Source organism: Schistocerca americana, chromosome 8 (genome assembly GCF_021461395.2).
Source record: "Schistocerca americana isolate TAMUIC-IGC-003095 chromosome 8, iqSchAmer2.1, whole genome shotgun sequence".
NCBI lineage: Eukaryota > Metazoa > Arthropoda > Insecta > Orthoptera > Acrididae > Schistocerca > Schistocerca americana.
The window spans coordinates 264,417,849-264,443,554 of NC_060126.1; the positions used below are offsets into that span (position 1 = coordinate 264,417,849).

Sequence of the window (25,706 nt, forward strand, 5' to 3'; positions counted from 1 at the left end):
CCTAGCATTTGCCCCAAACAGTTTCACGAAGCCATGGAAAACTTGGGGATTTGAATTGCTGCCTTCTTGAATGTGTGACAAGTGTCTCACCACCACACTCTCTCTCAGTACTAGCAGAAATAGAGGACAATAGGAGAAACAAAGAATGTGTTGGTAAGGAGAATTTTCACTTATGTGAACAGGATCGACACACACACACACACACACACACACACACACACACACACACACACACACACACATTTTGAAGCAGCTGTTGAAATTTACCATATTATGTGTTTGAATGGCCAATGTCAAACTGAACAGCATCAACTCACTCTGTATACAGAGCCTGCTGCTAAGTGGCTGTTTAACTGTGTGTGCCATCTGACTCTTCCTGCGTAACATCAGCTTCCTTTAACTGCATAGGTGGAAAAATCGTGACTAACACATCCTTCTCTTCCGCTGTTCATCTATTCTCAGAGTAGCCATGTCCATTTTTTTTACACTTTTCACTAAACTCCACCACATTTCCCACTTTAATTTTGAGTTTTTTACTCCCCATAAACTTCTTACACACACACACACACACACACACACACACACACACACACACACACACACACACACCTACCTTCCCCCCTGCACAGCCATCATGTAGCTCCTGTGTCAAATTACTGTTTGTGTTGCCAGTTGTGTGTGTCTTAATCTAGAGTAGTTTGCATATATAAACCTTCCAAAAAAAAAGTGTCACTTCTGACTGTCATTTTAGTAACAAGATCCATGTAAATAAATTAATCTTTGCATTTATCAAGAAGTATTGCAGTAATAGGAGGGTACTCAGTAATACATACAGATATTATAAATTACTCTTAATATGGCTTTCCACAAGCATTGGATTTAGGTGAGGAACCCCTAATAAACTGAGTGTACCTTAATGTGTTGACTGCTGCATTCTTAGTAATGGATGTTTCATTGACAGGCCAGGTACATGACATTAGATGGCGGTTTTGCTGTGGCTGCTGGCAGCTATACAGCAGGCAACATTTTAACTAAAGCATATTGTTAGTACTTTAAAAGAAGTTGCCACTTGCCAAGTGACTGAGATAGATATAGATTTAAAATGAAATTGTTGAAGGTTATTGAACTCACCAAATTAATTTTTGTTTTCTTTAAAAAAAATAGATAAAAGAAAGAAAAAATTTGATGGTTTGCAGAGTAATTATTAATTCATTCGATATTTGAATCAAAAGAAGAGGAAAGTGCAGTCTTAAAGCTCTTTACACTTTACCACTGATCCACCATTAGAAATGAATAGAGATTATGTAACAATGTGAGAAGCTTACAGAGCACAAGAAGTTGAATATTTTATGAAGAAGCAGTAACATTTGGAATGGTGTGAAACGAGTGTTTTAGGTGTGGAATGAGCACTAGAAATTTGTTTATTTTTTAAAGTTGATAGCTTGTAAGTGTCTTTTCCATTTAAAAGATAATTGAGGCAGTAGTTCTGCAAGGGGTTCTCAGTTAAGCTGCCTGATGAAACAAGTTTCAGACACTTGCTATTCGATTGTAAAGTTTAGTGTCCCACACACAGTTGCTTTGACAAGACCACACTTCGTATGTTTCTCCATCCTTGTCCAGTTTTAGAGATCCTAATGTAAGGAGAATGTTAAGTTCTAGAACAACTTGTCTCGCAGTTATCTGGAAAATTGGCAGTAGATGAAGACAAAGCATCGATATTGCAATAACTTCAAATAGAAAAAACCTGGTTTAGGTTTGTGTGTGTGTGTGTGTGTGTGTGTGTGTGTGTGTGTGTGTGTGTTAATGTACTAAAGTCTACACTGGCAGGTGAGGAAGGAATATTTGTAATATGGACCAGTACTTTTCTGATGTGTGGATGGAAGTAAATCAAGGTGACTAAAGAAAGCTGTTAAACTTATATTGCTATGGTAATTGTGGGAAGTGAAAGTCTCCTTTTAATTAAAAGGTAATAAAAGTGTCAGAAGTTCATCACTTCTAAGTGAAAGAAGGTAAAATACTTCAATTGAAAATTACAATTGAAGTGTGAATGAACATATTTCTTTGAGATTTATTTCAAATATGCTGGCAGAACTTCAACAAGGTAGGTGGTAGAAATAATGATAGTATCAGATTTATTTTTCTGAGTTAAGGCCAGTTGAACTGATTTATAACTTTAATATTAAGGGCTCATATCTGTTGTGAAAAGCAGAATCATCAGTGATGTTAACGTTTCTTTGATTTGGCACCACATGATTCTTTCCAGAATCTTTGGATGCAACACAATGTATAGCCGGTTCCCAAGAGGAGGCCAAAATGCTGGATCCAAAGATTTGGAATGGAAAGCCACAGTGCCAAAACCCAAGTACTTTTACTATCAGCAACACCCTATATGCTTATGTGAATCATCAGTGAATTGTGGCATAAAAAAGAAACAATAATAAATTGAAGATTCTGTAAGGTGGGACAGGAGGAATGAAGTCAGCTGATAATGAATACATAAGCAGACAGGGGAAACTGGTGTTTCAGAGAATAAGAAATGTGGAAACAGACAAACAGCAAAAAGAAATCACTGTAATCAAAGGCTAAACCAAGTGACAGGTCTAATGGGTCTCTCTCTCTCTCTCTCTCTCTCTCTCTCTCTCTCTCTCTCTCTCTCTCATGCGTTCAGTTCTGAGATTTTAGACAAGGTAAATTCTCTTTCGACAAACGTTGACGAGGGATTATTATTATTTATTAATTATTATTATTATTTAAAAAGTGCTGTAGTTTGACTATTAGGTAAATTTTTAGCCAGTGTGTTCGGAAAGTAGCTATCAGTTTGCAGGAAATTATTGTTGTGAAATGCTTTGTAATAAGGGTACCTTCCCATACTACACATTTTAACTGAAGTTTTGCAAATGGGTGTGACTGAGCCTTTGTTGGTGGAAGCTGTGTGTGGGGACCCTTGATGGTCATTACACAATGGAGTTGGTTACAGGTGAAGAGTAGTGCAACTAAAACTCTGGGGATAGCATAGAACCCCCTAAGGACTTGAAGGTGATGTTTAATGCAATGCAGTCTTAATGGGAGAAACAGAAGGCTTGTGATCATTATACCTTGTCTTAAGTAGGGCCTTAGAAGACCACAATATTGGCCGAACAATTTAGGTGAGTTTCACTACTTGTTAACAAAGGAAGGGTCCATAAATATTAAATAATTTATCATTTTAATTGCGCTTTGGTAGAATGACACAAGGAATTAAGTCACCATAGCCTTTGTTTTGTTCTTTGATGAGTTTAAGGTTATGGTTTGCAAGCCAGTCATGTCACAGCAGACCCCTTTATTGTTCGTATCAAAATTAGTGGGAAGGTGATGCTAGATATGAGATGCAAATATTGCTTAACAATAGTTTTTGTGTATGTGATTGACTATAATAAATGTGAGGCCCCTTGTGGTAGCAGGAAACAAGCTTTAGTCTTATTGCCTGTTGTGAGATTTGAATCTCAGATGTTGCAGTTCATTGTTTCTTCCTTTTCTGATTCCTGCTCCTCCATGCAGAAATCTCAAAGACAGAACAGGAAATGCACGGATAAAATACGGAAACATAAATTGAACAGCCTAAAGGTTTTAAGAGGTAGAAGTGATGTGGAGTGCATATGAAATATAAAGTTTGGTTTATGTAATATCGAGCAACATATTTAAATATGTATTTCCAGGCAAACCGCGAAGGTTACAGAAATGTGTGTCTATCGTGTTTCTTGTGAAAAAATTTATTCATTTAGTCTTCCATTCAACAGAAGATCCTGTTACAAAGGACAACATTCAAGGATGTGGAGTAAGTAAAGCTATACATTAAGAGAAGTAACTCACCGGAAATGTAGACTGTATTAACACTATTGTGGACTACTTGTGCTTCCCAATCTTCCATCTTTGACACTTCTGTTCAGTGAAGAAGGAAATATGTTTGAGGGATTATGGGATAGTAAATACGGCAAAGACATTGCAAAAGTGAACCCATGATTACCTCCATCTCAATGTTGATGTGTTTGGACAACATGTTCCCAAGTAAATTATAGCATTTTTCTCTTGACAGCATGTTCATGCTGTTCTTAACCGTTTAATGAATATAGAAGAAAATTCTTATTGAGGGCAGTTAGAGCAATTAGGATTACTTTGCAATATTTGTAATATGATGAAATTCACACATTACACTCATATTCAACCTTTATTAGAAATAAGGACATTGTAATGTAGATAAATATACACACAAACATACTGGAGAGTTTCATGGAGATAAAGTCACTTTGTACTGTGGTACAGATGGCAGATATTGGCAGCCAGTCCAATTGTTGTATTTATATTGTTTACCAATAAATAATTGAATGTGAGCTTCCAAGATCATTACAACTCTTTGGTTGTAATGTTAAGAGATTAGATAGAAGTAAATAAATCAAAAGATCACTAAGTAGAAAAATAAATCTTTTTTTTCCATGTAAAACTCAAGAGAACCACCAATTGGTTCGATTGTAAAACAAATATAGAAAAAGTCTAAATGTGCACTGTTGAGTTTATATCTTGTTATATAAACATGAAAAATCTTTATTTTGCTTAAAATTGATAATCAGTGGCAGAAAACTTGTAGTTACTAATTCACATTTTCAATGTAACTTATTGTATGTGACTTTCAGTGATGTGTTGCTCTACATTGAGCATTTGGTTTTGCTGTAGTGTGTGATTTACAATCACCATCTGAATGATGATTTTGAGTGACAGATGCTGTTTTGCTTTTCTAAGATTATCACTTGGGTTACATTAGACTTTTGTCTATAGCTCATATTTTATGTCAAAACATAATGAACCAAAACAGTATTAGTGATAGAAGAGGAGCAGCTGCTGAGAAAGGAAAGATTGAGCTGGTACTGCAGATACAGGAAATGAAAATATTTAAATCTCTAGTACTCAAAACTAAAAATGTGGTTGTTCTGTTATCAGAGCAAATAATGAAAAACAAGAGATATAGATATTGGGAAAACACTGCAGATACTACAAATAGTTACAGGGAAGTGTTTGGAAGTAACACTGCACTGACCACACAAAGTGAAGCGAGCTCTTAATGACCCCGAGTCATGGTTATCGGTAAATGTAAAGGGAAGTAACAGGGTGAAACTTGAAATTAACTTACTGAAAGATGTTAAAAATGAGAATCTGTTTGGCTAACCTTAAAGTTTGTAAGTTGTCGCATGTGTGTGTGTGTGTGTGTGTGTGTGTGTGTGTGTGTGTGTGTGTGTGTGTAGAGAGGGGGGGGGGGGGGGGTGCGGGCAAAAGGCATAGGATTCTCCTAGTTAATGAAATGTGCTTTTTGTGGTGGTGTGATCTGCTTTTGGTTTCCCACAAAAGTATTCAGTATGCTGATCTAGAGCTAACACAGTTCGTTTTTGTGGATTGCTTTTTATCAAGATGGGTACAGTGTAACATGTGAAAAGACTGTTGTATGATATCTATCATTCTGCTTTATGAGCTTTTACTCTCATGTCCCACTACTCCATTTATCTTCCTGCTTCATGGAGACCCAGAGTAAGTGCTTTCTGTGGCTGGTGTTGTAGTCAACGATTTTTTCTTGCCAGAATTAATATTACACACTGCAAAAGATAAAAGTTAAGTAAAGTAGCTCTGCATTATATACACTTTGGTGTTTTGTTGAAGGAAGGTGTAAGCAGTATATGGAAATGCCGATTCTCGTGAATTTATACTCTGTGAATAGGTGAGGTTCACTGAAGCAAAATTCATCCATTTCTGTGGTAAATACATTGAGTAAACAAAAAATTGCAGAAATACAAATAAACCATTTATTTTGTCTTAATGGATTTTGTAAACCAACAATGAGTCAAATTTATTTATTTTTTTATTTATTTTTTAACCAAACTTTGAAATTCTTTCATTATGGTAAAGGCTTACTGTATGGAATAAGATTATCTTACCAGTAGTTTCAACAGTATAGGCAGGTATGACTTTTCAGTATTTCAAATTTCTACTAACCATTTTAATTAAACAGTTACAAAGAAGAATGTAGCATACTAATTGAAAGAAAAGTAAGGCTCAGTCTGTAACCATTGTATTAAATTCCAATAATTTATTGTTCGTCGTCATGTGAGATAAGTTGTCACGTGTTGGAGGTTTTCCAAGAATTCCAACGACTTTTACTTTGTCCGTGTCATATATTTCACTGACATAGGGTTAAAGCGAAATGTCATCAAGGATAATTGTATAGTTTCATTCTTTAGCCAAGTATACATGCTGTAGTGAATGTAATTGAAAACTTAAACTCTTATGCCTGACCAGGGCAGTGTTCTTCTAATTGCACCATCCAAGCATTCATTTGAAACGAATCCAAAGTTGACTTTTCATGGATTCATCCAGTGATCATCTATGAAAATAATTTTAAGCTTTATACATCTATGAATGGTGTCCTTTGATGTCCACAGAGATCATAAACTGTTGATTTTGTTTGTATAATTAGGTTCAGTGTCTACTTTTGATTGTAATTCACAAAACACTTTTACTAAAAGGTGATACTTTGTTATGACCAGTTAGGTGTTTTGTGAGCTGTCTGTGGGGAGTCTCAGATAAATGCAAGGGATATTTATGTACTGATTAGAAATTACTTCCTTGTGTAAGTAAATGTTGCATGTTTGAATGGGGCTGCTTCACATTACTTATACAGCTTTCACAAACACTCAGGTTAATTTGGACTGTGGCTGTTGTTAAAGAGGTGGTCTTGGTAGTTGGTGAATATGCTGCAGGAAAGATTGCTAATGAGCCAACAAATATACATAAATCAACATTGATGAAATTAGAGGAGCACCATCTGATATGCATTTGGGAGATGATTTATTGTCCTGGAGAAGTGGCAGCAATGTGTCTATTACTGAGTGTTTGTGGACTAAAGCTATCAGCACTCAAAATTGAAGTGGTTGGTTTTCTATGCACTGGGAAGCCATCTTTTAGGGATCACCTAAAAAGGTTCATGTAAATTAGTACCTTCTATTTGTGACTGGCTGTCACAAATTTATTTGTAGACTCAGCCTTCAAAATAAAGTAATTCTGTTTAATGATGTCAGTGTAGCCACCAATTGTTGGGAGAGATTGATCAATGAGGATACGCTCATGGGTATGGGCGGTATACTGGCATCATGGAAGCAGTGGCCATAGTGACAGAGTAATTGGATGCTGATGGTGCTGGGATGAAGCATAATGTGGTGACTTTGTCACAACTTCAAGTACTCAACTGCAACTCATGGTGATTGGTAAAACAGCTGATATTATTAATTGTCATTGCTATTGCTGTCTGGCTCCTCCTCCCCATCACCAGCCCCTATGATCTTCAAGGAGGAAGCTTTTCATCCCACACATCAAATAATTATAAAATGCTCCTGGTTGGGAGCATCCATAGTCAGTAACCTCCTGACTACCACCTCCCCCCCCCCCCTCTCCTCTCTCTCTCTCTCTCTCTCTCTCTCTCTCTCTCTCTCTCTCCAGCTTGGTTTGTAGTTCTGTGCTTTTGTGATCCTCTTTCAGCTTCTCTACTTCTCCAACCTTCACTCACCTCATGGATCTTGTAATGCGTTCCTACCCACAACACCCCCACGTGCCAAAAAAAAAAAAAAAAAAAAAAAAAAATATATATATATATATATATATATATATATATATATATATATAAAAAAATCATATTTTCCCTCCTACGAAGCAGTAGAAAATACTCAGTTCTTTTACTGATTTTTCCCAACTTCAGATCACACAAGTGGTGTATCATAAATGGTAGAATGGTAGTTAAAGCAAAACTTCAGTGGTTTGCTATGTAATGTTGTCAGATCATGTGATGACTTTCTAGGAAGTGAAAATCAGTTAAGATACCACTTGTGTGGCCTGAGGCTGGAGATATACAATAGAAGTACCTTGTTTACAAGTCAGTTTCAGTGTTTCTCTCAGTCTCTGTGCCTAGTTTATATAAGGAACTGTGGATTATTCATCTGTTTTACAGGGTAGTTCTTGGACTGATCACCTAAAGCAAAGAGCTAGTTATTGGAAATAACAAAACTTGTTCTGTTGTTTGTCACAATGTGCTCTCGTAAATCAAATCAACAAAGTCCAGGGTCTTATGTCACTCGTGATTTTAGTCAAAAGTATTTGCATTTTCCTACCAATCTGGGTGGGGCAGTGATAAAACACATTCAGCAGGATGATGGCTGAAGTGCCCAATGAGTCATACAGATTCAGGTTTTTTGTGATTTTTTTCCAAATCATCTATGGTTCCTTTGAAAGATCACTGCCAGTGTCTGTCACTCTCCTTCCCCAATTCAGACTTGTGCTCTATCTCTGTTGACCTCATCATCGACTGAACATAAAATCTTATTCTTCCTTCCTTTACACTTTTCTTTCAAACACAGAAGTCTTTCATAGGAAACCAGAAAACATGCATAAAAGCTCACATGTATGATTGATTGCATTGTGCATGCCAATTATACAGTATCGCATTTGAGATGCCACTAAATGGTGATGGCAAGCTTGTTGCAAACATAGAAATACATGTGGAGTATTTCAAGACTGTCAGTATCCTTACAACACCACACCAAGCAGGAACAGTGTAATGTTGATAATCTTTTGTTTAATAGAAATTCTTGTTACCTTGGAGTTTGGTATGTTAAAAGTTGTTTAGCACAGTATAAGTGTTTAGTCATAGACAGCTTTATGGGTGTGCTTGAAACCGGATCAGTGTGAAGAAAATAAAATTGAAACCAATGAGCCCTCAGTCACAATTTTTTTAGTCTTATTAACCAGGTTTCAACACTTCTAAGAGTGCCTTCATCAGAATTTAGACATTTAAAGTGGTCTATAACATAATTACAAATTTGTGGGAACACACACATTTCGGTGAACCGTATGAGGAGACCTGAAATTAAATGTCAAGTAACAGCTTTACACCGTTGAAGAAATTTTTGTTATGCAACTGCAGCTGCTTATTGAGAATGAGGCTATGGTTTCAAGAAATATGTTTAAAAATCTCTAATTCTTCAAGAATATCTACTCTGCGCCCTTTCTTCTCAGTGTGCAAGATGTTGATATTGGATATAGCTTTAGGTACATGACCTGTAATCAGAAGATTATCGGCAAAAGACGAATTTTGGGGGCTAATGCCACTTTTTCTTAAAAGGTGTTGTTTATATCTGGTTGTCCTTTGTAGTAAGAAGAGCAGGTATCGAAGGGGGGAAAAAAATTCTGTGTGAAGAATTGTCTTTGCCTAGTAATAGAAGTGGCAATTACAACTAGAAATGTAAGCATGGAGAAGGGAATGTGGGGAAAATGTTATGCTGTGCTAAAGTAGTTGCTTTCCTTTTAGAAATAAAAACAGTGATTCAGCTTATTATGTCTGTTATAATTATGAGTCAGTATAAATGTTTGTGAATCATGACAACTGTTCTTGGCTGACAGAGTTTTCTTATTGGTATAAAGCAGATACATACAGACTGCTAGCAACATGGGACGAACAATTTGTGGCCTGCATACTAGCAAGTCTCTACACCCCTGGTATAAAGCTGTGCTGAGCACATCATAGTATAGTATCAGTGGTAATAGCTGGGCATAATGACAGTGAAAACAGCATGGTGTTGACCACATCCCATTACCAGAATCAAATCACCAGTTCTGTAGCCCCAAACAAAATTGTGATGTAAAATTACCTTTACAAAAAGTCAGTCATTGAGTTTTACGAATTAGAGAATGCTTTGTGAGCTGTGCAACATACTCAGATTCAGGAGAACACACTAAACCAAATATTCTACAAGAAAAATGTGTTTTTGATGTTGAAAGATTGTTCCAGAGTGATATCACTATTTTCAACTACTGGGAAACTGGAATTCTAATGGTAAGCAGAGTGAAATAACGTTGACCAGTTATGTTAAACAGTCTGAAAGACACGCTCTTGTGTGAAGGAACTTTGGAACCAGCAAAGGCGGCAGTAGCCACAGCTGTAATATGTGCAGTAAGACATTGTGACTTGTAATGTGGTGGTATGGAAGCAAGACATATCAGGAAACTCGTCATAAGCTGTAAGGGGCACTTACTGTTTCTCTCTCCACCAGTGGTTTACATAAAGGCAGTATAGTGAGTGAGGCCTTTGGCGGTACAGGATAACAACAGATCCCCATACTGTGGATGAGTCTTGCCCATTTCGGCTTGTGGCAATGCCTCTTATTACTAAAGAATTGGCCTCTAGATGGCATCATTGATTTATGAAGGTGGAGCTAAGGTTGCAATATGTGGTCATACTTTTTCAATTAGATTTGAGAGCCCAGAGAACAACCTGATCACACTAGACATGTAATATCAGCACACTGCAGCTGCTCTGTGTGCTTTGACATAATCATCCATCAACTGAATCCCAAATCCATATGTACCACAAAAAGGGTCACATACTGCTGCAGGTTATCTTCCCCCAGTAAACCACAATTTTCTCAGAACTGCTGTAAAACACTTTGGCATATAAGCTCCTACTGTTACCAGCCCCACTCCAAAATAATGACATGTTTGTAAAATGTCTCAAGAGCCAACCAATTGACGAGATGACCAGAATCACTCGCTAAACCAAACCATCAATTGCGGTAGGTGAAGCATTGCGTTCTTTTGAACATCCGTGCTGTATCCTTGAGTGGGTGGTGGTGGTGGTGGTGGTGGTGGTGGTGGTGGTGGTGGTGGTGGGGGGGGGGGGGGCGGGTGTATTGTACTGGCATGTCATGTATGTTGTGTTTGTGTTGTCTGGTCACAGTTTAGTCTGCTCAGTATTGTATAACAGATATTGTATTATGGCATCTAGTGCATCTTGAAGGTCTCTTAACTTGCAGGCACAAGTCTAATTTTTACGAACAAAGATAGTCCTGATTTTTACTGTGAATTAAGACTGTGTATATTGTCACCTTCTTACTTACTGTTAGTCATATTTGAAACAAGAAATGTGACAAAAAATATGTAGTTAGTTGCTTTACTCTGTGTTACCAAATCACCATAAGTAGTAGCATACCATATCACAATTGAAAGTTTAGTATTGTTGTTATATCACAGTTATTGTGAATTTAGTATTCTTACTTTACCTCAGTCCTTGTGCAGCTGCAAGAGGACTTCATTTTCAGGTATTTATGCTGCTACATGAGAGGAAAAATGCTGCCATTCTGAAACTGAAATCCAGAATGTCCACGAATTTAATCATGAACTGTATCAAAACTTATGATTTACTTCTGTTTCAGCTATTCCAAAGGTGTCTTATGAAGGTCCTTAACATAGAATTATGGAAGTTGTACCTGTCCTATGTGAAAGAAACAAAGAATACTCTCCCAACTTACAAGTAAGTATATGTTTTTTTATATATAAGTTTTGTACCTTTTGTGCAATGATTATGTTGTTTGTTCAGATCAAATCCTGAACATAATGGTGATACTGTCCAGTTACATTAATGTGACCACCTGTCAAAAGCCTGAATAACCAAGTTTTGCAGTGCTTACCACTGCAAGATGTACAGGAAGTGTGTCAGTGGGGTTCTGGAAGGTACTGGCAGGAGTGTGGAGCCATGCCAACTCCAGTGCTGTGACCAGCTGTGCTAGGTTTCTTGGTTGAGGATCTGCAGGATGAACGGTCTGATCAAGAAGGTCCCACAGTCTCGACTGGGTTTAAATCCAGGGAGTACAGTGACCAAGGGAGTATGGCAAAGTCATCCTAATGCTCTTCAAACCATGCATGTATGCTGGGAGTTGTGTGTCTCATTGCATTGTCATGCTGTTAGATGCAGGGTAGACGTGTTCCCCAAGGATAGATGCGTACTTGTTTTGATCCACTGTGGCTTCCAGAATGACAAGATCATTCAGGGAATGCCACAGAAACATTTCCCAGGCCATAACACTCTCCCCTCTGACATGAATCCTTCCGACGATTGTTGCAGGCCATACGCACAAATGGCCATCTGTACGAGCATGCATAAAACATGATTCGTCTGTAAAAACCACCTATCTTCACTCAGAGGACATCCAATTGTGGTACTGATATACAAATTTCAGCCTTTGCCACTGATGAACAAGTCAGCATATATGTGTAAGTCAGGCACCTGTGGCAGGTGCCCAAATGCAACAACATTTGCTGAACTGTTGTTGAGTACACAATTGGTAGCCCCTTTGTTTATCTGGGTGGTCAGCTGCATGTCTACTCACCCGTACACACATCCTCGTCTTTCTTTCATCCTCGTCTTTCTTTCATCCTCGTCTTTCTTTCATCCTCGTCTTTCTTTCATCCTCGTCTTTCTTTCATCCTCGTCTTTCTTTCATCCTCGTCTTTCTTTCATCCTCGTCTTTCTTTCATCCTCGTCTTTCTTTCATCCTCGTCTTTCTTTCATCCTCGTCTTTCTTTCATCCTCGTCTTTCTTTCATCCTCGTCTTTCTTTCATCCTCGTCTTTCTTTCATCCTCGTCTTTCTTTCATCCTCGTCTTTCTTTCATCCTCGTCTTTCTTTCATCCTCGTCTTTCTTTCATCCTCGTCTTTCTTTCATCCTCGTCTTTCTTTCATCCTCGTCTTTCTTTCATCCTCGTCTTTCTTTCATCCTCGTCTTTCTTTCATCCTCGTCTTTCTTTCATCCTCGTCTTTCTTTCATCCTCGTCTTTCTTTCATCCTCGTCTTTCTTTCATCCTCGTCTTTCTTTCATCCTCGTCTTTCTTTCATCCTCGTCTTTCTTTCATCCTCGTCTTTCTTTCATCCTCGTCTTTCTTTCATCCTCGTCTTTCTTTCATCCTCGTCTTTCTTTCATCCTCGTCTTTCTTTCATCCTCGTCTTTCTTTCATCCTCGTCTTTCTTTCATCCTCGTCTTTCTTTCATCCTCGTCTTTCTTTCATCCTCGTCTTTCTTTCATCCTCGTCTTTCTTTCATCCTCGTCTTTCTTTCATCCTCGTCTTTCTTTCATCCTCGTCTTTCTTTCATCCTCGTCTTTCTTTCATCCTCGTCTTTCTTTCATCCTCGTCTTTCTTTCATCCTCGTCTTTCTTTCATCCTCGTCTTTCTTTCATCCTCGTCTTTCTTTCATCCTCGTCTTTCTTTCATCCTCGTCTTTCTTTCATCCTCGTCTTTCTTTCATCCTCGTCTTTCTTTCATCCTCGTCTTTCTTTCATCCTCGTCTTTCTTTCATCCTCGTCTTTCTTTCATCCTCGTCTTTCTTTCATCCTCGTCTTTCTTTCATCCTCGTCTTTCTTTCATCCTCGTCTTTCTTTCATCCTCGTCTTTCTTTCATCCTCGTCTTTCTTTCATCCTCGTCTTTCTTTCATCCTCGTTATTATGGCCTGTGGTGGACCGAAGTTGCCACAGTGCCTATTTTAGATGGTGCCATTTTTCCCACTCACAGTATACTTTAATCATGGCAGCTTGTGAGCAGTTTACAAACTTAACTGTTCAACAATGCTTCCTCACTTGACCCGAAAGCCTATGATCATCATCTGCAGCTACTTCCATACTCTGCAAACCACTGTGAAGTGAAGTGCGGGGCAGGGTGGGTATTTTGATTATATTAGCTTCTTTCCATTCCATTTGTGTACGGAATTTGGGAATAATGACTGTTTAAATGCCTCTGTACACACTGTAATTAATGTAACCTTGTCCTCATGATCTTAACGGGAGCAATATGTGGTGCTGTAGTAAATTCGTATATTCGTCATTTAAGCATGCTTCTTGGAATTTTGTAAGTAGGCTTTTCGAGAAAGTTTGTTGTATATATTTTTTTCCCTCTGTACTGACCTCTATTACTGAATTGATGATTTCTTGACACCTCAGGATATGTTTTATCAACTGATCCCTTTTTTTAGCCAAGTTGTGCCAAATATGTCTTTTTTTCCTCAGCTCTGTTCATTAGTTATTCAATTTACATATCTAATTTTCAACGTTCTTTGGTAGTACCATATTGCAAAAGGTTCTATTCTCTCCTTGCCTGAACTGTTTATCATCCAACTTCTATATAAGGCTGCACTCCAGACAAACATCTCCGGAAAAGACTTCTTGACACTTAAACATAGATATTTGATTTTAACAAATCCCGCTTTCTGAAAATGCTTTTCTTGCTATCTCCAGTCTGTGTTGCATATCCCCCCTATTTCTGCCATCGTCAGGTACTTTTCTACCCAAATAGCAAAACTCATCTACTACTTTTAATGTCTTTATTTCCTAGCCTAAGTCCTTTAGCATCGGCAGTTGTTTTAAAACAACAACATTCTACTACCTTTGTTTTACTTTCGTTGATATACAACTTATAGCCTCTTTCCAAGATGCTACCCATTCTGTTCAACTGCTCTCCCAAGTCCTGTGCTCTCTCTGACAGAATTATAGTGTCATTGGCGTATGTAAAGATTTTATTTCCTCTCCCTGGACTTCAGTTCTCTTTCCAAATTTATCTATGGTTTTCTTTATTGCTTCCTCATGACAAATGTTACAAAGGTATGTTTTACATTTTTGCTACGAAGACAAGTTGAAGAGTAAATATTACCTTGCATGTTTGCACATTCCTCCAAAACGCAGACTATTTTCCCTGAGGTCGAGTTTTCATTCTTCTGTAAATAATTCATGGTGGTATTAAGCAACCATGACCTATTGAACTGGTGATACGGTAATATTCACACACACATTATTTATAATTGGAAATATTACATTTTTCGTGAAATCTGAGAGTATTTCATATGTCTCATACATCTTGTGCACCAGGTGGAAAAGTTTCGTTATGGCTGGCTCTCCCAAGGATCTCAGTAACTCTGTGGAATGTCGTTTACTCCATAGCATTGTTTTTATTTAGGTTTTCCAATGCTCTGTCAAATTCTTCTAACAGTATATCAACTCTCATCACATCTTCATCTATTCCCTGTTTCCCTCCCATGTTGTCTTCAAGTTTATTTACATTATATAGCCTTTCTGTATGTTCTTTCCATCTTTCAGCTTTTCTTTCTTTGCCTAGTTTAGCCGTGCAATCTTCGCTCTTTATGTTCTTACAGCTGCTTGTCTTTTCTCTAAAAGTTTCTTTAACTTTACTGCAGGCAGCATCTAATTCTAATTTTAGTCATGTGTGCCTCTACAGCTTTCCATTTCTCCTGTGGCCATTCTTGCTTTGCCATTTTACACTTCCTATCGGTCTCATTTTTTAGAGATCTTCATTTGGTGTCGCTTCATATTTTCTTTTTTCATCATTTAACTTAAATGCCTTGAGAGCATTATCAGAGATTTCTATTAGCTCATGTTGTTTTGCTTATTTGATCCTGTGCTGCCTGCAATTTTCACCTGTCAATGCTACCTATTCGGCTTCTATCATAGTTCATTCCTCTGTTGCAGTCACTTGTTGTCTAATGCACCCTCCAAAATTCTCAGCAACTTTTTACTCTCCAGCTCCTTAATTTCTGACCTTCCTGCAATTTCTTCAATTTGAATCTGCAGTTTGTAACAAATAAATTATGGCCAGAGTCCACATCTGCCTCCTAGAATATTTTTCGTTTTAAAATTTGGTTTTGATACCTCTGTTGTACGGTTATATAACCCATCTGAAATCTTCTTGGGCCTCCAGGTCTCTTTCTCATATACAATCTCCTTTCATGATTTTCATATATGATGTATTTAGCAAGGTGATACAGTGATTAACACACTGGACTCACATTCAGGAGGACAATGATACAAGTCCACATCCGGCCAATCAAATTTAGGTTTTCTGTGGTTTCCTTAAATCATTCCAGGCAAATGTTGGAATAGATTCTTTGAAAGAGGGAGGCTGATTTACTTCCCAACCCTTTAAAATATTTGAGATTGTGTGTAAGTGTAATTACCTCAAATGTTGATAGGATGTTAAACCTCCATCTTTCCTCCTCCTTGAACAATGTGTTGACAATGATTACATTATGCTCTGTGCAAAATTCTACAGAGTGGCTTCCTCTGTAATTGCTTTTGCCTATTCTGTATTCCATATTAGTTTTCCATCTCTTTAGTATTGTACCATTGAGTTCCAATTCAGATCCATAAAAGAATTAAAGCTGTGTACTGTGGTGATTGTATTGACATCAGTAATGCTTGCAGTGAAAGAAATGATAGTGCTAAATTCTGTTCTCTTCATATATTCTTTCAGTCTCTTAATCATCAGTACAGCTAGTAGGCATATAAACTTGTGCATGTTGAATAAAAACCGCTGCAGCTGTTGTAAACCCTTCATTAGAAGCAGGACCAGTTTCATAATCTAAATTATCGTCATCAGGAGGTGGTATGAACAAAAAGGAGACCGATCGTAAATAGTATTATGCAAAGACCATATCAGAGTGATAAAAAGTGTCTGCAAGACTGAATTCTTGGATTATAGTAATCAAACCGCTTTTACATCTTGATCTTAACACTTTTTTTTTTAAATTTGGAAAATTTCGCAAAAATCGATAGTCAGGGGTTAAAACGTGATGATGACACTGTAACCGATCACTAAATGAAATGAGAGAGAAGATTATAAACAGCACCGGAAAGAAGGGTAAAAGATAAACAATGTGGTAAACAGCATCCCAGCTGAAGTCGTATTTCAAGGGGACGGTACGCTGCGACTGCCGTACACAAACTGACATGTACTCCGTCTTCAGGACACAAGTGGCCCATCGGGACCATCCGACCGCCGTGTCATCCTCAGTTGAGGATGCGGATAGGAGGGGCGTGTGGTCAGCGCACCACTCTCCCGGTCATTATGATGATGCAAACTGACGGGATATCAAAAGTATGCCTCGTGGGAAGTGGTGTACATTCAGAAAAATTAATAACATCCAATGAACTTTAAGGAAAAGGTTGGGAGTCGGTTTCGTGTCTGTCTAGGATACTGTGCCTTCTCTATGCTGTTCATAGCACTCGCATTCCTATTTCCATATTTATTATTATACCCGCTCCTATGTTACTTCCATTTGATTTTATACGAGGGCATGCTGAAAAGTAATGCTTCTAAGTCATTTATTCTGTTCTCAATATTGGTTGAGGTATTACATGTAATGCATATTGCTTGATTGACTTGTGCATTATGCTGACACAAATTGCAACTCTCTCTTGCTAGAGGGCTGTGAATTATAGCGCATAGCATGGCAATGAGTAACATAACCACATCATGCATTAGAAAGAGCATGCTATAATTGAGTTTCTAACCAAAGAAAATGTGCCTCCAGCTGGAACCATAAACGAATGAAAGCTGTTTACTTGGTGATTGTACTGACTTCGATAATGTGTGAAATTGGGTTGTTCATGCTCGTAATGAAGGAAACGGTGGTGCTAATCTCTGCGTCTGAGACTGAGCTTGGAGTGGACGACTGCGTACAGCTAACGAAGGTTGAGGCCAGGAGGGTTAGGAGAACGTAGGATGTGTTGCCATCAGCGCAATTCAGAAAAGCTTGTGTTGGTGGTAAGGATCCATATGGCACAGGCTGTGAAGCAGTAACTGAAATGAAGGATATCATGTTTGGCAGCATGTTCAGCAACAGGGTGGTCCACTTGTTTCTTGGTCACAGTTTGTTGATGGCCATTCATGTGGACAGACAGCTTGTTGGTTATCATGCCTACATAGACACAGTGGTTGCAGCGTAGACTACATGACTGGTTTCACAGGTAGCCCTGCCTTTGATAGGATAGGTGATGTTACTGACAGGACTGGTGGTGGTGGTGGTGGTGGTGGTGGTGGTGGTGGTGGTGGTGGTATGTATGGGGCAGGTCTTGCATCTAGGTCTATTGCGGGGGTATGAGCCATGAGGTACGGCGGTTGGGAGCAGCATATTGTGTTAGAGGTTGAAAATACCGCTTCAGTGATAAATTTCTTTTATTATCACAACCGGTTTTGGGCTCTCATGAGTCCATCCTCCTTGTGTAGGTTCGGTGGACAGCGGAATACAACTGTGAGAGGGTGGGAAGGATAGTGACCCCCCCCCCCCCTCAGAGCGTCGGGGTGGACATGTACTAGACGCTGTGTGCTACCTATGAGTGCAGAACAGGGAGTTCTCCGTCCTTGTTCTGCGCTCATAGGTAGCACACTGCGCTTAGTACATGTCCACCGCAGCTCTCAGGGGCCACAACACAGTTGCGACACCTGAGGATTGGCTTATGAGAGCCCAAAACTGGTCGCGATAATAAAAGAAATTTACAGCTGAAGTGGTATTTTAAACCTCTAGTATAATTCTCAGTTGCGGATGTTCTTCCAACAGGATTGTTTGTATATTGTGTAGGTTCGGTGGACAGCAGAATACCACTGTGGGAGGGGTGGGAAGGATATTGGGCAGGACATTCCTCATTTCAGGACATGATGAGAGTTAGGAGAAACCCTGGCAGAGAATGTAATGCAGTTGCTCCTGTCCTGGGTGGTACGGAGTTATGAGGGGATGCTCCTCTGTGGCCGGAGGTGGGACTTTGTGAGGTGGTGGGAGACTGGAAAGGTAAGGCATGGGAGATTTGTTTTTGTACAAGGTTGGCAAGATAATTACAGTCTGTGAAGGCTTCAATGAGACCCTTGGTATATTTTGAGAGGGGACCACGCCCGTGGGTGGCTCGGTAGCTGTACGGAAGGAACTTCCAAATTCAATCAAGCAGGACTTGTTAAAGACCTTCTCTCCTTCTCCCGGTCCCTACAGTGGAAACACTTTGTCACCACGAACCCTACCAATCAGACTCAACCAAGGACCAACTCAGTTCACTCCTCCATCTAACTGTGATCCATTCCCACTGCCCCCAAATCTCCCCTGTTAAGTTTCCAGAATTTCTTAACCTCGAGCCTTGCCTCACCATCATTCCCCAAATCCCACATCATGCAAACTAAGCTTAATGGTTCAAATGGCTCTGAGCACTATGGGACTCAACTGCTGTGGTCATAAGTCCAAACTAAGCTTACATCCACAGAAAGAACTGTAGTCCACCATCTAAAAACTGATCTCGACCTTATAATTCTATCTGCAGACAAAGGCTCCATCACTGTTATTTCAAACTGCAGTGATTACCTGGCAGGACGACTCTGCCATCTGTCAGATACTACCACCTACAAACCATGCCACAGTGACCCCATTCCAGAAATCCACCAGGATCTCCAGTCACTACTTAAATCGTTTGGCCCATCCCATCTCTCTAGTCACCCCTACCACTACCCGCATTCGTACCTTCTACATGCTTCCTAAAGTCCGTAAACCTAACCACCCAGGACACCCCATTGTGCCTGGTTACTGTGCCCCCACTGAGAGAATCTCTGCTCTCATAGTCAAACACCTTCAACCTATTACCCGGAACCTACCCTCCTATACAAAAGATACACAAACCATTTCCTCCACCAACTCTGCACAGTTCCTGTCCCTTTACCACACAATGCCCTGCTCATCGCTTCTGATTCCACTTCCCTTTACACTAATATTTCTAGTGCCCATGGCTTTATGCTATTGAACACTAGCTTTCTCAACACCTGATGGATTCCTAACTAACAACCTCCTTCCTAATCGCCATGACCAACTATGTCCTCACCCACAATTACTTCTCCTTTGAAGGCATCACCTACAAACAAATCTGGGGTACGGCTAGGACATCCGCATGGCACCATCCTATGCCAACCTATTCATGGGCTGTCTAGAGGAATCCTTCCTAAAAAACCCAGAACCCTAAACCTCTAACCTGGTTCAGATTCATTGATGACATCTTTGCTATCTGGATTGAAGGTGAGGACACCCTATTCACATTCCTCCAGAACCTCAACATCATCTCCCCCATTTGCTTCACCTGGTCCTACTCAACCCAACAAGCTACCTTCCTAGATGTTGACCTCCACCTCAAAGATGGCTACATCGGTACCTCTGTCCATATCAAACCTACGAACCATGAGCAACACCCCCCTTCGACAACTGCCAACCGTTCCATACCAAGAAGTCCCTTCCATACAGCCTATCCACCTATGGTCATCGCATCTGCAGTGCCCAGCGGTCCCATTCGAAATATACCAAGGGTCTCACTGAAGCCTTCACAGACCGTAATTATCCTCCCGACCTTGTACAAAAACAAATCTCCCATGCCTTATCTTTCCAGTCTCCCACCATCTCACAAAATCACACAGTTCAGCCACAGAGGAGTATTCCCCTCATAACTCAGTACCATCCAGGACTGGAGCATCTGAATTACATTCTTTGCCAGGGTTTCGACTGCCCCTCGTCATGCCCTGAAATGAGAAATGTCCTGCCCATTATCCTTCCCACCCCTCCCACACTGGTACTCCGCCGTCCACCGAACCTACACAATGTACTTGTCCATCCTTACACAAGCCCTGCTCCCAACCTCTTACCTCATGGCTCATTCCTCTGTAATAGACCTAGATGCAAGACCACCTACACCAGTCCTGTCACAAACATCACCTATCCCATCAAAGGCTGGGCTATCTGTGAAACCAGTAGTGTGATCTACAAGCTAAGCTGCAACCACTGTGCTGCATTCTATATGCGCATGACAACCAACAAGCCGTCTGCATGAATGGCCACCGACAAACTGTGGCCTGGACCACCCTGTTGCTGAACACACTGCCAAACATGATATCCTTCACTTCAATGACTGCTTCACAGCCTGTGCCATATGGATCCTTACCACCAACAACAGCTTTTCTGAATTGCTCAGGTGGGAACTCTCCCCAGCAGTACATCCTACGTTCCCATTACCCTCCAGGCCTCAAACTTTGTTAGTCACTACCCTCACCCATCCAACCCCTTCCCTGTTCCCATTTCAGCACTACACAGCTCTCATTCCACCATCACCATCACACTCAGTCTTTTTACTTCTCTCCTTTTCCGCTTCTCCTCCCCCCCCCCCCCCCCCCTCTTCCCCACCTCTCCCCTGCCCTCCATCTAACCTGCAGCACTTCACTGTCTGCCACCCCCACCATACTGTCCCTCCCCCTCCCCGCACCCAGCCTCCTCCTTACCTCCACCCGGTTGCTACTCCCATCATGCACTGGTGCTGCTGCTCACAGTGTGGTTTCAGTTGCCTGAGACTGCAGTCGTATGTGCGAGTTGCATTTGTGTGTGTGTGTGTGTGTCGTCTATTTGTTGACGAAGGCCTTAATCGCTGAAAGCTTTAATTATTGCTGACTGTCTTTTCGTTGTTCCTATCTGCGACTCAGCATCTCTGCTATATGGTGAGTAGCAACTTTCCTTTTCATAATATTGTTTCATTCTGTCTTGGATTTTCAATTGTCTGATTATATTCTAACTACATTTTTTGTGCAGTTCTCAGCATTTGAGGTCATACATTTCCCTTGTAAATAAGGAAGTACTCCAAAATATTCTCTCATAGGAAATCAAGAAATGAAAATACACAAAATATATGGATAACATGATGATTTCAATGTCTGCAAAGTTGATAGTTATTTCTATGTTTAATGGAACTGAAATGGGCCATTTTGAAAGGTCTTGTGCACAGCTTTTCCATTTAACACTCTTCTCTCTCTCTCTCTCTCTCTCTCTCTCTCTCTCTCTCTCACACACACACACACACACACACACACACACATGAGAAGGTAGGACTTTCTACGCTGTTTGTCCTGTTGCACACTACATAAATTAGAGAAGGGATATTTTTGATAATGTAAAATTGTTGGGCTGTCTCGCATGTACAGTTAAATTCTGAATTGTAGTTGATATTGAGGATGATCAGTTCTAGTTATCCTGTTTGTTTCTTTATACTTTTAGTGTAATGCGAGACACACACTAATATTTTTTATCAGTGACTTAGTTTTGGAGTTCCAAATTTATTTATTTCAGAGAGAAGATGGCACAAGCATATGATTTTGCACTGGAAAAAATAGGAATGGATATACAATCTTATTCTATATGGAACGATTATGTGAATTTCTTGAAGAGTGTTGAGGCTGTGGGGTCATATGCTGAAAATCAGAAAATCAGTGCTGTAAGAAAGGTCAGTTGCCTACATTCTTTAATAAAGTGTTTGTGAAAAAATGGATCACATAATGCCATTATAGGCAAGAATTGATGCAGTATAATGAGCTATTTGCAGAGAGATGAGACACTACATGTCTGTATTAATATTCTTTGAATGATTTGAAATATGTTATTTGCACTGTTTAACTTGTACTTTTGTAACTACAATCAGATGCTTATCCAAATACATCCATCCAAGATCTAATCAGTTCCTTGTCCATTAGATGATATAAACATACGGTGTACTTTTAGTGTGTCACTTGTAGTATGCACTGTCAATTTCATAGTGTGGATGAAAAACTGAAGTATAAAATTATGTAAGAGGAGAGAAAAGAATGTGTTAATGACACTGATAAAATCTATGAAATATGTTTCAGGATAAGAATCCTTCCAGATCATTAATTTTTAATTTTAATAATGTCCTGTACTGGTGATAACTGTAGTGAATGGCATATATCCTTGCTGTTGTGCATATTGGAATTAGAGTTGGTATTTGGAGCCTTTTAATCTAATCTGACACTTATTCTTAAGTGATGAAAAATCGGTTGTTTTTTATTGTGATTTTCAATCCAGAGATTGGTTTAATGCATCTCTCCATGCCAGTCTATCATGTGTAAGCCTCATTATCTCTGAATAACTACTGCAACCTATGTTCACTTGAACCTGCTTACTGTATTAATGCCTAGGTCTCCCTCTACAATTTTTACCCTCCATGCTTCCCTCCTTTTCCAAAATGATGGTACACTCGTATCTTAAGATATGTCTTACCAACCGATTGCTTCTTTTAATCAAGTTGTGCCCCAAATTTAACAATGGAAAGTCCAGGATATAAGAACAACTACATGGAAAGGATAGATATCTACTCACCATATAGATGTGGTGTGGAGTTACAGATAGGCACAACAGAAAAGACTGCTGGAAGCAATGCTGTGTGATTGTTAGCCACGCGTGCCGTATGCTGCAGTGACTGTACCAAAGTGAAACTCATTGAAATACAAGTTATTAATTTATTGAATATTCGTTTTTACTTACAAATTTTCACATTAAATGTTAAGTGTCCCCCCTGTTGTTGAATACATAATTCAATTCGTCTAATCATGTTTCCAAGCACAAGCTGTAACATTTCTTCCGTAACAGAAGCAGTGAAATTGGATATTGCAGTTTTCAATTCATCAATGGATTTTGGATGGTTTTTATAGACATTTGCTTTTGCTGCACCCCAGAAGAAAAAGTCCGGTTGTGTTAGGTCAGGCGATCATGGAGGCCAAAGTCCCTGTGAAATTATACGATCAACAAAAACATCAGCAAGCAGTGACATTGAAACGTGAGCTGTATGCGCAATTGCACCATCTTGTTGAAAATAGCCATTCAGTATTTCGCTTAACACAAGTTCTCCTAAGAATGGGTATGGAATATCACTGCAGTATCATTGTGCATTTATTGTTTCGTTGAAAAACCCGGCAGGTGAACAATCATATGGCACTTGCGGCTAACAGTCATACGGCATTGCGGAGAGACTTTTTGAACACCCCGTATATAGACACACACAAAAGCACAATTCTAGTGCACGTGGCCACCATTGTCTCTGGGTGCTAAGTGCTAAGGCTGTGCATGTGTGAGTCGCTTGTGCGTGCATGCGCTCGTCTGCGTGTACGTGTTCACTTGCATGTGCATGCTACTTCAGACAAAGGACATACTCCGAAAGTTGAATATTTTTAGCATTCTTTTTCGTTAAACCTGCCTCCGACTCAACACCACCTCTATGTGTTGAGTTGGTGAGTAGCAATCTGTCTTTCCCGTATTGCTGTTGTGCCATAAATTCCTTATTTCCTCAACTTGATTCAGTACCTTCTCATTTGTTATTCAATTTGCCCACCATATTTCAAAAGCTTCTCTTCTTGTCCGAACTGCTAATCGTCCATGTTTCACTTCTTTTCAAGGCTACACTCCAGATAAATACCTTCAGAAAATACTCTTAATACATTCATATTTGATGTTAATAAATTCTCTGCTTTCAGAAATGCTTTTTGTCTCCCATTGCCTGTCTGCATTTGATAGCATGTCTGCTTCACCCAACAGCAGTTAATGTGCTACCCAAACAGCAAAACATGTCTACTACTTTGTCTCATTTCCTAAGCTAATTCCATAAGCAACTGCTTCCCAAGCCCTTTGTTGCCTCCAACAGAATTACAGTATCATTGGCAAATATCAGAGCGGAACTTTGCCCCCCTTTCCAGATACCCTCTCAGTTTTGTTTACTTTTTGCTCAGTGTACAGACTGAATAACATTGGGGATAGCTTGCACTCCCCCCCCCCCCCCCCCCCGCCCTCCTGCGCCCCCCCCCCCCCGACTCTCTCTCTCTCTCTCTCTCTCCTCCTCCTCAACGAATCCTTTCCTTTCACATCCTTGATTGTTATAATTGTTGTCTAGATAAATAATTTTTTGGTCCCTGTGTTTTATCCCTGGCACCTTCAGAATTTCAGGGAGTGTGTTCCAGTCATCATTGTCAAAGTTTTCTCTAAATCTGCAAATGCAATTGACATTGCTTTGCCTTCCTTCAGTCTATTGCCTCTATGTTCCTTCATTTGTCTGGAACCCGGCTTTTACTAATGTCTTCATTTTTCTGTAAATTATTTGTCTCGGTATTTTGTAACCATGAGTTGTTAAACTGATGGTTTAGTAATATTCACAGTTATGAACACCTGCCTGTTTTCAAATTGGAATTATTACATTGCTTTTGAAATCTAATGGTATTTCATCTGCCCCATGATCTTGCACCCAAGGTAAAACAGGTTGCCATGGGTGGCTCTCCAAAGGATCTTAATAATTCTGAGGCAACTTCGTGTGATTTTGGGGTCTTGGTTTCATTCTGGTCTGTCAGATTCTTCTTATTTTCACTTACCACCTCTTCTCTGTCTATAATATAGTCTTCAAGCTTGTTTCCCCTAATTGTCCCTGTACATATTCCTTCCATCATTTACCCTTCCTTTCTTTGTTTAGCATGGACTTCTATAATGTTGCCTTCAAATGTATTGAAGATCCTTGAAATATTTCATATACTCTCCAAATTTAAGAAGAAAGACTGAAGAAGCTGAATGCATTTCCAAGTTCATCTTGCGGAATTCTTCGTTACAGAGGCTGAAGTTGATGAATGATGATTAATTCAATGTACCTGTAATGAATGTGGTTTGGTTGCCCAGTGGGTAACTGTCAGATTTCAAATCCAATTTTCCATGGTTCAGTCCAAGGACTTTTCTGTCACATATCACTTTTTTCCCTAACTTGTAAAGGTGAAAAATGCGAAGTTACTCCATGGTTTGGGGCCAATCTTAAATTGTAGAGGTGAGTTCAAAGTTTGGAGGAAGGCAAGGGTATACTACATCCACTAGGACCATGTCTAATAAAGCACTGTGGTGTTAAAAGTAACTGTTTGGTGAGATGCTTTGTGAGCCTCCACGTATAAGTTCAGTACATCACAAAATAAGTGTTTTAAACTCATGTTGACTTTTCATTATTTGTCTTGGTGTTCTCTCTAACAGGATGGGTGACAAGTTGGGTTTTCATACTATTTATAAACTTCACAGAAAGCTTGTAGCATTCAGTAACAGTTTTCCAGAGACTCTATAATTTATTGAATATTGATGATGATGCCAGTAGTCTTTGGTGTCACTTTATGTACAACAGACTTATTACAGGCTGGAAGATAATGGGATCTAT

General features: G+C 39.5%; 1 protein-coding gene across 2 annotated transcripts in view; it reads left to right on the forward strand.

Moving 5' to 3' along the window:
- LOC124545094 (protein suppressor of forked) overlaps window positions 1-25,706 on the forward strand; it is a 146,627-nt gene that overhangs the window by 78,150 nt on the left and 42,771 nt on the right. For both annotated transcript variants that reach the window (XM_047123906.1, XM_047123907.1), the window contains exons 4-5: window positions 11,277-11,374; window positions 21,812-21,965. In XM_047123906.1, the coding sequence (XP_046979862.1) occupies window positions 11,277-11,374; window positions 21,812-21,965 (252 nt within the window). The remainder of the gene's footprint in view (window positions 1-11,276; window positions 11,375-21,811; window positions 21,966-25,706) is intronic.